General features: G+C 41.0%; 1 protein-coding gene across 5 annotated transcripts in view; it reads left to right on the top strand.

Moving 5' to 3' along the window:
• rfx2 (regulatory factor X, 2 (influences HLA class II expression)) overlaps nucleotides 1-13,569 on the top strand; it is a 28,386-nt gene that overhangs the window by 1,692 nt on the left and 13,125 nt on the right. For 2 of the 5 annotated variants that reach the window (XM_074667932.1, XM_074667929.1), the window contains exons 1-3: nucleotides 1,363-1,492; nucleotides 12,527-12,635; nucleotides 13,163-13,249. In XM_074667932.1, coding sequence (XP_074524033.1) covers nucleotides 12,528-12,635; nucleotides 13,163-13,249 — 195 coding nt within the window. In that variant the 5' untranslated portion in view covers nucleotides 1,363-1,492; nucleotide 12,527. Of the gene's footprint in view, nucleotides 1-1,362; nucleotides 1,493-1,849; nucleotides 2,031-12,526; nucleotides 12,636-13,162; nucleotides 13,250-13,569 lie in introns of those variants that run through there. The other 3 variants (XM_074667931.1, XM_074667930.1, XM_074667934.1) reach the window with 3 other exon arrangements.

The raw sequence follows: 13,569 nt of genomic DNA, 5'->3' as shown, positions 1-13,569 counted from the left end.
TCTGGTCAACCAGGTTAACACTAAAATCTGTTCAATGTCAAGATGCTGAAGTTTCATAAAATACTGGCCATGTGTGTGCTTTTAATTCTTCATATTTGTTACCCATCATCTGAGAAAGTTTCTATGCGTATTCTTTGTATATTGACAGTGTGTTCTATAAACCTAAAGGTACAGAAAATATATTTTGAATACACACATCAACATGCGTTGTCAGCTTTATTTTTCTGCAGAAATTGAAAAAAAAACCCCCACAACATATAAACTCTGTATAGTATCAGCAGCTGGCGATTGTGTTCCCCAATGTACTGTTTGCCTATGATGTAATCATAATTCTTTATTTAAACAAGCCAATGTCAAGTCCCTGTTCTCCAGATCAATAAATAGATAAAAGGAGAGTACATTCAGTCTCTCTCTCTTTTTTTTTTTTTTGCTTAGTACCCATCGTAGCTCTAAGTAAAAGACTTGACTCCTTCTACTTTTAGGAACACCTGCCAATCCATTCATCTTCTCAACCTGGGCTTGTACCGCCATCATGTGGTTGAGATCTGAAATGCGGGAGACCAGAGCAGTTGTATACATTATCTAAACACACTGATATTTAAAAAAAAAAAAAAAAAGCCACGCACACATCTCGTATACCGATCTACACTATTTATAATGGCATGGCCTCTTATGCACATTAAGTACTAAACACTATATATACACGTATAAAAATTATATACTACTCTACCCATTCATTTTTTATTATTTACACATTTTCAATCAAGTATAATTATTTATTTTAATATTTGCCTTCATTCACTTATCCTAATGTAATTTATACAGTGTATCTAACAAAGGGATGTTTAAGGTATCCTGCCACTCCACTCCCTTTGGATTTTTTTCAGCGCTGCACTTTCAATCAGACTGGCTACAGAGAGGTGATCTATGCAGAGAGCTAACCCTTTAACCTGCCAACAGACTTTAAAAAATACATTTTTTTCCAGCTCTTTCTTTCTTTCTTTCTTTCTTTCTTTCTTTCTTTCTTTCTTTCTTTCTTTCTTTCTTTCTTTCTCTTTGTGTGTGTATTTTTATGACTATGTAAACTTCTACTGCTGTTCATTGAGTAAACCATGAAAGCAGAGTTAATGCGTGGTCATCAACCTTGTCCATGAAGTTATTTCAATTTCTAAATTCGTGTTTATCGTGCACATGAACCTGTTTGCAGATTGAGACTACCTCCTAGTGGATCAACTCATATTGACAGCATTTATTTTGAGTGGGCGGTACTTCAAAGCCATTTAACTCCTCCCATGTATAGTGAGGGCCCTGACGTAGGCATTCGAGGGTAGCAACAGTTGCCTCGAGACCCCCTCGCGCCATAGTGACTGTAGCCGTGGATACAGTTACTTACCAACGGGCGCAACACTCAGCAACAGCAGCAGCAGCATCTGGAAGTACCCGAGCGAGTGGGAGAGAGGGGAAAGAGAGCAGAACTTTTCTCAAATCAAAGGTGACTATATGTTTTTTTAAAAAGTTAAGATTCTGAGTGTATCAGAAGTGAAAGAAAATTGCTCCAGGTCTGAAAGTAGTGATGGCAGTGTTGGTTATTTTCATCAACATAACTTTCCCCTCTTTGAGAAAACGGCGCTCTCTATTCACTGATGTTCTTTAGTGCCATCAGTCGCTTGCACCCGAGTCTATTTAAGAAAAATGCTTTATTTCAACTTCTATATCCTCATTTGCTGCGCTTTCCAACAGTTTCAACGTCTGTTCTGCGTAAACTGAATTCGACATCACTTCACACTTGTTGCTGCGTTGTGTAGTGGCTGCCGAGAAGTACACGAGCTCAATCCCAGCAGGATGGATGGTTCAGGCTATCAGTCATGCTAAGGCTAATGCTAACTTTGGCAGGCAGTTGTGATGAGTGCGAGTTCAGCTCTGAGTTCACCCATATGTTTACCTTGTAAATGACAGCTCTGTCTTGTTCGTCATAGCGTAGGCAAACTTGATTTTCTCCGAGTATGTTGTACATAAACGCACTCAAACAGGTAGGAATGGAGCTAGCTAGCGTTAGCAGCGTTATTACTGGTGCTCAAACTGCTCCTAACGCCCGTAAACTCACAGGGAGGGTCACTTTCATTTCGGCAGACTCCTTTGGTTTCATTGATCTTTTGAAATTGGTCCTAAAAGCCAATTGATTTGACGTAGTCGAGCACAAATATAAACTTGTTCAAACTACGTTGTTCTGCTAAAACGATGCCAAACGTTATGCATTAACTGACCCTTTCACATCTGTTATTTGTCAAGATTCACAACCCTCTGTTTTCCGCGATGTTATAACGTTTGGTTTTTAAGTAGAGCAAAGTCTGTTCTGCACAAAGTTGTGATATTTTTTTATTTTCAGAAACAATTTAAATAGCTGGAAATGTTACAGCTAGATGGTGCTGTGACGGTTCTCTTATCTTACTCGGTTTTGTTTTTACAGGGTTGTGTGAGAAATTGAGGATTTATAGTAACTGATTGTATACACTCCTAAAGCGTGGCATGCAATCGGATGGATTTGATACACTTTTTATTGGATTGCTTGGTTGTGATTTACATTCGTTCAGATTAAGAGATATGTAAACATTTATTTATGGTTCGAGTTTTACTAGTGCTGTGCTCGAGGAACAGACCAAGGAGCAAATGATTCAAAGCAAATTTGTTCTCAGTGCTTTATTGTTCAAGTGGCAGCTCTCATTAGGGTTCCTGTTTGACCTTTATGTCAGCGTTAAAGGCACAATCTGCACTTTGGCAATAATGAGAAACCAGGGAAAGGTAGACCCCATGTAATTTCTAATTCCATCTTTCATTAGTTTTACATCGTGGCTGTGGAAGGTTACCTTTTTTTCTTTTTTAAAAAGAGGCTTTCTTACTTTGTCCCCTGGGAAACATTAACTCTAATGAACTATCTATTCAGAGACAGCTGTCAGGTGCTCAGTCATTTGTACTGTTGTTTGTCATTGTTGAAGCATCAGGAGGAATCTTTGCAGCATGAAAATGTCTCTAATTAAAGCCCTCTCTGCTCACTGCTAATGAATTGAGTTATAAACTCTGCAAATGTCTGAGTACAGTATTCATTTTGTGAAAGAAAGCAGCTGAATGACGAATTGAAGGAGATGATGTAATTGTTGATGCAAACCAATATCCATTTCTTTTAAGGTGACACAAGGTCAGCAGTGCAGGTCATAGTATGGATGTGTTAACAATAATTAATCCCTTGGCTGTAAAATTCATTAACATAATGTTCACAGAGCTTGGGCATAAATTGAAAGCTTGAGGAGTTAAACCCAAGTGTCAGAAACTTACCTTCAGTAAGTTGGATGACTACAAAGACATTTAGAAGATGACTGCGCTGAAACTCCATGTGTAAACCCCACCCCACCCCCCACCCCCAATTTGAGCGTGACTTTGTTATGTTTACATGGCAACTTGATACACAAATACACCCAAGTCATGGAAAGAGAGAGGATAAAGTGGGCCAGGGGGTGAAATGTTATTCTTTAAAAGTCAGTGTTTTTAATCAGGTTATTTTCATCTCCGTCTTTGCGGTGAGAGTGCATAGCTTTGGCTTGCAGAGGCAGGCCAGAAAGAAATGGTGCACAAAGAGGAGATTTAAACAAAGTGGTAAGCAGCTGGGGAAAGACTTATTAATCTTCGATGCTGGCTTGTAAAGTAGAGAATAATGAGGTTAAGAAAGGGGAGACAATCAGTCAATCATTTCTGTGCTGTCTTTCTTGGAATCTGTCTGTAATTGATATTTCACTGGAGGAGCTTACAATGGATTGTGATCCACAGAAATTATGCCCCCTCTTCTTATCTAACCTCCCGTCTATGGTTCTGCATAGCCGCGTACACCATTGCCAGTGTGCCATTTTGAGATTTTAATGGACCCGTGTGTGTAGTACAGTTCAGCTATCAATAGGACAGCTGCAGTGGGCTCTTGGGCAGCAGGTGACCTGACACAGCTTTTGGTCACATGTCCTGCGAGTGTGTATGAGTGTGTGCGAATGTGTTTGCTGCTTTAGAGTGGATGTGCCTGTGTATGTGTGTTTGCTTGTGCTGTATTTAGCTTATCTTGATGAGGCCTGTACTTGCCTGAGGGGGAAATTGTCAATCCAACCGGCTACAGATACAGACAAGGACTCTGCCATCAGTGTTGCTGCTGCAGTGCAGAGTTGGTCAAATCCATATAGACCTGCATTAACCTCCTGCTGTGTTAACTGAACTGCCTGGCCTTAGCATTTTTCATGGTCTGATATTAACACAGATTTAATGGGTTATCCCATAACTCCAGTCAGAGGCATGTCAGGAAATCAGTGAGCAAAGCAGAGGAACTGAGAAGAGAATGCCTTGTGGGACTTGTTAAGTGGAAAATAATGGTGCCATTTGTACACATGAAATGTTTCAGTCTTTTAATCTTCTTAATTCATTTATTTGTGAAGGGCTTTTCACCTTAAGTGATGTGCTTACAATTTTATAAGCATCTGTTGAAAGGAAAATAGTTTAAGTGTCCTTGTGACTCTCACATCAAGTCTTCCAACTACAAAGAGTTTGGAAATCGTTGTAGGCCAACGCTGCTAGGACACAAAAAGAAAACAAATCCTGTCATATACCAGAAAAAAAAATGCTGCCACTGATTGGCCCTCGCCTGGTGGCAACAAGTTGAAACTCGTTGTGAAATGAAATGTTTTTCCGTCTGTCTCCTCCACCGGTGTGTGTGTGTGTCATAAGGAGCATTCTTAACATTCCACCTGTTTGTATCGCGGCTACACAACTGCTAATTAAATTTCCTGCCACAAACAGCAGACAAGGCAGTGTTATTTGCATCACAATAACTGACTCCCTCCTCTCTCTTTCAGGCATGGATAGTAGCAGCCCCCCTCCCTCTCTGCACTTTTCCTTTCTATTGTATAGTTTAGAGCATTTTGTTAAGGGATGTTTATTTGGTTAAAAACAGGACTTCTGTCGGTGAAAACCTGCTACAAACTAATTACTAGAGCCATGATGGGGACTTTAGTGGAGTGAGATTTGACCAGATTAGCCAAGAATGAGATCCAGACTGTAATTTTGGATTTAATTTGTTTGGTCTGCGGTAAAGCTTCTCAGAAGCACTTTAATCAGGAGTATCAGTGGGGAACAATGGCAGTGGATGTGATTGTAACAGGTGGAAACAGAATAATGGTGGGTTTCCTTGAAGCACAAGCTAATCCTGGTCTTTGAGAATCCTCTAGTCTCACTCATTTGCCTCAAAGAGAGCAAATGTTAATGTGGTATTGTTTGACGGACAGGAACAGCTTAACAGACGCATTGTATGTCGATTGTTTTTCCATGAGAGGATTTGTGTTGCTTGACTGAAGTGTGCTGCAACTTCTACGCAGGGCAGTGTAGAGTTGCACGAACAAATCTGGAAACAAATCAGCTGTAATGGAAAAAATGAGGTTTTGCATCAGTAATAGAGATGCACATTGGGATTTTTACAAATTTCTGGTGTGCTTATCGTATTTTTGTATTGTTTTCTTTGTTTTTTTTGTGTGTGTGTGTGGGGGTGTGCCTTTATGTTTTTTTTATAGAGTACAGGACACTGGACAGGGCAGGAAACAGGGTAATAGTGGGAAGTGATATGCGAGAAAGGTGACACAGGTTGAATTTTGAACCCCAACACGCCAACCTAGTCAGCTAGGCTAAACTAGCGCCCGTACTTATTTTTCTTTAGTAACTTTTGTTGCTACTGATGTATTACCATCTTGTTTCATCATGAATAATACCAAGTCTCTTCTGTTACTGACCTGTTACTCTCTTCTCAACACGCAGAACAAGATAAACAACATTTCATTCTATTATAGATTGTGTTTTGGAAATATAGCTTTTTTCAAATGTAGACATTTTTTTTTAATCTTGTGGCTTACGTGTTGTCAGTACAGTTAGACATTGGTCTCAACATGCTGACAGGACATACACTTAATACTTTTTCTCTGGTCTGTAACACACAGTAATCAGCTTTTTTTTAAATTAGTTAATTACTCTATTTTTTATTTCAAGTGCCTTTGAATTATGTTTAATATTTTAAATTGTTTGTGTATTTTATACGTAGTGTCCTTTTTCTCATTTTAGCTGCTATGTATTTTATTCATTTTTTCTGTGCAGCACTTAAGTCAACAGGGTCTGTTTTTAAAGTGCTATACAAATAAAGTTGGACTGGTTTTGGATTGGAGCTAATATGAGTGGCCTACACTGTAAAAAGGTTGCTGTAGATTTTGCTGTACCATTACTATATTTAATTTAAAGTATAATAGCTGTTTTTTTTCACCCCACAACCCTATACTGTAGTATACCGAAAAGAATTTTCCCAGTATGTTACTGCAAAAATGAAAGTGAAACAGTGTTTAGTTAACAAACATCTGTTCCATTATCAAGGAGATTTTCTTTGTGACTGAAGACAAAACTTTACTGTTCAGGTGAAGCTACCTCAGCTTGGCACGTTAATTAAGCTCCATGTACATCATTAGCCAGTGGAAGCACATCTCTCCAACCATGCTGAGAAGGTGATTATTGAAAGCAGTTTATTTTTTGCTAAGCTCATTTGCCTTCAGGTGGTCAGAGCCATATATTTTAGCTTTGTTTAAAGTTTGAAGCAGAAGCAGGCAGATTTTGGTCCATTCCATCAAGGTCTTTTACTGTGTTCCATACTTGCAAAAAAAAAAATTAAACTTTTTTTCTACTGGTATTTTATTGTTCCCAATCAGTGGAGGGAATCATGGGTTTATCCTTTCACAATTTTGACTGTTTTGGCTGTGATTGGGACCTTAATACAAATCAATATGTGTTATTCTTCTTGCAGACGCTTCAGTAATTTGGTGGTAATGATCTGAATAACATCTTCTGAATTTGTGTGTGGATGCTGCTGTTGTTATGTAACTCAAATTTTTCCTGTTTCTCACATCACTGGATCATGTTACCCTTCAAAAAACAAAACTTTAAGCCTGGAGCTCCTTTACTTTCTTTATAAAAGTGGAAGACAGTGTTTTTTGAAAGAACTTTACCTGCGTAAAATAACCCTAAGTTGTTGTATTGATATCACACATTTGTTCTGTTATTTTACTTAAATCTGTGTGTGATAGTGAGCGTTAAGCCCAGCACTGTTCGAACAACAAGCACTTGGATCTGTCTCAAAATTTCCCGCATTAACCAGTGACTCATTGTTTGTGTGAAGTAGTGCCTGTGGAAGCATACTGTATGTACAGTGTAGTGCTTCTCTTTCAGTGTCATATCGCTGAGGAGTGAATCCTTGCCAAGAACGCAGACTCACTCCTCCAGAGCAGCAAAGCGCTTATCTCAGGTTCATCGGTCAAGATCGAGGCAGCGCGCTGCCAGTGTTTGAGGTAATCTCAACAGAATGTGGTTTCCCGAGGAAGTAAAAGTCTGTTTGGTGGACGGAGCATGGAGGTGCACCTGTATAAGAGAAAAGAGTAGACTTAGTGAACATAACTATTAGAAGAATCTCTCATTAGCTTGTTGACGTGTAATGGAATAGTCTGGTATGTTACGGCTCGTGGGACTAATGAGAAGTCCTCAGTCTTGACCCAGTGTCCTTGGGGGATACAGAGTTAAAAAAGGAACATTCTGAAATACTTATTTCATGATCTTATTAAGTACTTTTTTAAATTGAAAGGGGTTTGGTTCATCTATGGTCATAAAATTTGATTAAACTTTGTGGACTGTGAAGCCATTGTATGGAAAGGTGTCTTCACTGAACTCTGGTTTCATAAATTTAATCAGAGCTGCAAAAACAGTTCATGGGAGCCAATCCAGTGTGTGGTGTTTCAGCTCAGCTCATATTAGTGTTCTTTTTTTTATTTGTTTGTGTGTTTGAGACAGTTTTGAAAATGTAAAATAAAGAGATCAGAAAAATTTAAGACTATATCTCAGAACATTTTTCATGTTTTTCTCTTTTAAGCTTTGATGGAGTTAACCAGACAGAAGTTTTCCTTACAGCAGCTTTTGAACGCAATAGAAAGATTATTGTAAAACTGAGACACCCACACATGTGACCACAGTTTGATTACATTCCCACTTGCGATCATCTGCTTTTTCCGTGCCCTGGTCCTCGTTTGAACCCCTCAAAACGTTCATTTGCAGATTTTTCACCGCTGTAGATGAAGGCTGCTTTTAGGTGGGAGTGAAGGGACAGTGGAGATCTGGAAAGGGTTAGAGGAGGTAGGGCGTTGGGGGACTGGAGGAGGCTGCAAGTGTTGAGCACGGGCGACCACACAATCACCATGGCAACCGTTTGATCTTCCCTCTCTGTGGCTGTCAGGCCTGCAGCGCACATGGTGACGGAGTGGACAGGTTGTGCTGATGACCAGAGGTGGAGAGGGGAAGGAGGGGGCACTTGGATCAGAGACAGTGGTCAGTGCCTCCTATTTCAGCTCCCCCTCTCCCTCTCTCCCTCTCTCCCCCTTAAACTCTGCCATCTGCAGACCCCGAGAGCTGCTTTGATTGGATTAGCCATGAATTAATGAGACAGGCTTGAAGAACAGCCTCTGTTGTGGAAATCTCTTATCATATCTTAATTCGCTCTTTGTGTGAGCGCGTGTGCCTGTGTGATGCTTTGGGTTTTGTTTAATGAAATCAAGGGAAATGGGATGCTGTTTTTATAAAACCTGCAAAGAAAACTGATTTGGAGATGGCAAAAAATCTCAAATTTGGGACCACATGTTAGAGCTGAAAACAGAGAGGAAAGGAGACCTGTTGCTCCTCTTAGTTCATCAGTGTGAGTGAACAGTTCTGATCAGAAGTATGTTTAAAAGTCATGATTTCCTCTTTTTTGATTTTATTTTCTTTTATTGTATGGGTCATACTAAATTGTTTACTTCCACTTCTGCTCAAAAAACTTAAAAGGACTCGCTTTGCCTCCTAAAGTGTGTTTTTTTTCCTTCGGGTGGCAGGACCATAAAACGACCCTGAAGAATAGCCTGTTGTGTCCCTGATGACTTAAACATTCCTCCTCCTTTTTAGCAGGGAGCTACAAAAACAGAGCACTTCATTCTGTCCTCTTTCATCGAGTCTCAAGCAGCAGAAAGTCAGTACATTTTTACATAACTCTGCCCCGTGTCCCCTGCTGTCTGAAATGATTAGCTTACATAGTATTTATTGTTGTAAGTTTCTACTTAGCGTGAGATAGAGGGATCAGGTGGGGGGATGGCATTGTTTGGTTTGGGAAGTATTCTGTTGGTTGCTCGGCAACAGGCTCCTGGAAACGGGAGTGGACGGTGTTGCCACTAGCAACCGTTGTTGCTCTGCAAACAATGTGGGCTAGTGCAAACACGAGCCAAGACTGTGGGCTCCTGCTTTTAATTGAACATCTGTATGTGTTTTTCTCTGATTGAGCCCTGTTGGAGACATATCTGTCGGTGACAGATGTTAACAGCTCGTCTGCACAATCAAAGCAATCGTCTGAAGACTCGCTGACACTTTGTGAAGCTTCTTTCAGATGTTTCCGTCTTGTTTCTGTTTAGCTTTTAAAACTCAGGTAACTCTTTGAGGAGGAGCTGTTGTAATGTTGTTAAGTGCTTATGTGGGGTCTGCGTGAATCAAAACAAGCTTGCTGAACTGACAAGAAAACTGATGTGTGTGTCTGAGTGTGTGAAGTTGACTCTGCTTTGGTGCTTTTTGAACAGAAGCCCATCCTGAGAAGCAGTTTTGCAGCAGTGTGCTACATCTCCTGCTGTGGTCTACCTTTGTGCCTTTCAGTGCTGCATGTGGGGAATTTGTGTGGCTTTTAACCTTCCCTCAACAAGAAGCAGAAAGACTCTGTGTGCACTCTCCTGACTTTTCCTACCCAACAATTTGGCACACTTCACCATAACGATTAGAGGCAGCACTTTAATTGAGCTTTAATGGATGAAAAAGTTCTGGTCAGTGTGCTGCGTCTTATTCCTCCTTCTTTGTGCTACAACATGCTCCTGAATGGTGTAAAGAAGCCCCGGGGCTTCTGTCACTTCTACTGTTGAAAATGACAAGTCTGAAGATAAATGAAGGGATTGTTGCAAGTGTATTTATAACCTCGGTGACATGACATAGACAAATTCCTTTCTGAAAGATGCTTCAGCAGTGCAGCAGCTTTTGGAATGTTTGCTCCTAGTTAGCGTTATTTTGCTAATCATCTGCACACACAGTGCAAGAAAGACATATGAAGAAAAGCTTGCATTAAATATGAGAACCCACACATAAAAGTGCTTATTTGCCTTTTAAGCAATACTTTAAAGACTAATTGAGAGAGTCAGGCCAGGGTAAACTGGTTAAGACACTGCAGATCATGTTTGTGTCTGAGGATTGACACATATCAGAAATTTCAACATAGGCGTCCTCCACGCGGTCTATTACTCATATAGACAGAGCTGTGTGTATTTGCCTGAGGCAAAATCTCAGCACATGGAAAATGCCAGCGGTGGCACACCCAATCGTGTTGTTTTTCCGTCTTAAAGGTACACTCTCTGCTTTTGTTTGACAAAGTTCCTGCACATTCATTTTCTAAAGAAGTGTGAAAATGTAGTGCGGCTCCAGCAAGGTTAACTTGTTTAGAGATTATGTCGTGGCTTTTTCTCAGTTTGTATTTCCTTGTAGTGTGATCACATATCAGAGAGCTGTTTCTAAAGAAGACCTGTTACTATATATAACTTACTGTACACACAGTACTACAGAGTGAAAGTGTCTGGCCACTTTGCTGTGAATCAACTGCAGTACAGCCATCAACAAAACCTTAACCCAGTATAAAGTGAGAAAAAAAGAGAAACAAATCTCAAGTCTAGATTACAGTTTAGTGTCGAGATCCTGTGAAGAAACTATGGTTTAGTCAAACATTTTCCCTTATTATCTCCTGTTGCTTGTGGGAACCTCCTGATTATGGGTTGCAGGGGTTTTGCGGTGTTGTCTGGGATAGCTTCAGCATGTTGTATTTAATGGTAACATTAAAGGTGGTTTTATAAACCAGTGGTTTTGTCCTGCAGCATCCAAGTGCATAGCACTGCCACAAAGAGGATAAGGCCCTTATTTTGGTGTGTGCACAACATTTATGTGGGAACTCTGGTTGGGTTATATGAATTTCCTTTTTCTCTCTATCACTCGGTGGTTTCCTTTGAATCTGACTCATTTCTCCCTTTTTCTTCTCTCTGAGTCACATTAGTTTTTTGTTTGTATCCTGTCAGTTGGGCAGCCCTTTCATTGATCCTTGAGCTTAAGAGACGTGTTTCAGACACTTGGGTCGATGCAACGATATAGCGTTGAACTGTCAAGTTTCAGAGCTTAAACCAGCAGCTCTGCCTGAGAGCTTAGTTTTAGGAGAAATGACACCCCTGCACCTGTTGCTTGTATCTCGTAGCTCAGCTGCCAGCTTACAGCAGCCTAAACGAACACGCTGTGTTCTGGGTAATCATGGCATCTCCGGAGCAGGTTATGTCTCCATTCTCCATTCTCCCGTCAAGAGGCTGACTTCTCCTAGTCCTCCTGGACCTCTGCCTCCAACCAAAGCCCGCTCATCAATTCAACCCACCCCCAACCGAGCCATATCTCTCTCTGTGCCTTCGTCGAACCCTCCTCCCCCCTCACACTCCAAAGTTCCTGTGCAAGAGCTTCATAAAGGGGGTGAAGGGGGGCAGTGGAGGAGTGAACAGAAGAGGAGAGTGGAGGAGGAGGGGGGTTGAGTTGGGGGTGGTCGTCATGGATTCCTCACCATAGCAACCGACAAACGTTTACAAAGCATTGAGGAATTTCCTCATATCAGCTGGATTATTGGAGCCCTCGGAGAACAGTTCTTGTTTGAAACAAATGCTGGATATCATCAGGGCCCTGGCAGGAGCTGGAGCCCCACTGCCGTTTTCATCTTTTTCCCCCTTTTTTTAAGGGAGAGGGAGAGTGGGGAAGTTGTTTTTTATCTGCTTACTCCCCCTTGCAGGTCCTTTCTTCTCTTGTCCCGGCCTTACTCCCGCTCTTTTCCTTTCTGTCCTTTTTTTTTTTAAAGAGAGCTTTTGTGTAACTCCATTTTTAGCTCCACTTTGCTATGCTGTGCACATTGTCACCCAGTGGAAAGCCGAGTGGCAGCAGTGGGTTTGGTCCTGAGGAAGCAGTTCAGTCCTGTTGGTAACTTGAACTCTTGTACTGTAACTTTCCCACCTGGGTCTGATCTGTCAGCAGGACCAGCACTGTTGATGTTAATCTCTCAGGCTGCTTATTTGGCTGCTGATAAAGTCCAAAGGTGGGCAGCTTCTGGCGCCCTGAGAACTTCAGTGACTCAGCTTGACTTAGAAAAGCCAGAACCCCCTGAGGATCAATGAATTCTCTCATAGCTTAAAAAAGAGAGGGGTGAGCTAGGGTTGTATATGTTATAAGTTTCACAGTCTGAATTAGAAGGCCTTAATATTCCCCTCCTAACTTTACTCCTAACTACTCCTTTAAGTATTTTTCGACTCCCTCCTGCTGATGTCTGTTTTCTTTTCTCCTTCTCCAGCATGCAGAGCTCAGAGGGAGGGTCAGACACCACGACCAGCGTGGCAGCGCTGCGGACGTCATCATCAGCTCAGGCCCCGGTGGTACAGCCTGTCCCAGCCTCACAGCAGGTAGGGGACTACGTCTACTCCGCTGTAACCACAGGATAAATGTGGAAACTGCCGCAATAAGTATTACTGCCATAAGTATAAAATCTAAGTTTTTGTTCAAACTGGGCCTAATGCTTCCTACTTTGACTCTAGATTGTTTAGTTACTCCACTCCAACAAAAGCTGCAACCTATCTCTGGTATTTATTTACCATGATAACTTCTGCTTTAAGATCTCCCCTTCCTTTTTTTCATCTATTTTTCTTTAACTATTCCAGGTTATAAAAAGTGACAAGGCTAAATAAAAGAACACATACTCTAAATATGTGAGGTAAAAAGCATGTGCTTCATCGCCTGTACTCAAAGGAGCCCACTGAGAAATAGCTCGTATAAATCTTTCAGCACAAGCTCAAGTCTTAAGCCCTGAGGCAGACATGTTGTTTATATGTTTGGCCATGTTGTGTTGACTGTCATGCGTTTACAATGCTGTGTACGTGTGTGATTCTATGTGCATACCCATGTAATTGAGTTATGTCTTGTATCCACACAGAGGGTGCTGGTTCAGGCCACAGGCTCAGCTCAGAAGGGAGGAGTACAGCAGCATTCAGTACCCAGGGTTCAACAGGTCCCTCAGCAGGTACACAGTACTATACATACCTGTACAGTGCTGTGACACATTTGCACACCCCTTGGAAATTAAAGTAGTTAATAATTTCCTTTTATTTATTGATTTAGCATACTTTCTTTTATGTTAAGGTAACTAGAAGTCATATCCACAGAGGGATAAAGCCTTCTCACCTTGAGTTTTCTTTGTGTCACAAACTGAAGTACATTCAGGCTAAATCGTAACAGTAAGACTGGGGTGCTCTTGTTTTTTCCTTTTACAAACAAATAGACAGTAAACAAACTTAAAAGTGACCAAACCCTGTTTGTGTTTAACGGTTTAGAATGATCCCA

The sequence above is a fragment of the Halichoeres trimaculatus genome, unplaced genomic scaffold (assembly GCF_033239565.1).
Source record: "Halichoeres trimaculatus isolate MK-OKI-2021-1 unplaced genomic scaffold, fHalTri1.1 fHalTri1_scaffold_4, whole genome shotgun sequence".
NCBI classification, from domain to species: domain Eukaryota; kingdom Metazoa; phylum Chordata; class Actinopteri; order Labriformes; family Labridae; genus Halichoeres; species Halichoeres trimaculatus.
Note: the sequence above shows the minus strand (reverse complement) of the source record. Positions and strands in the feature narration are given on the sequence as shown.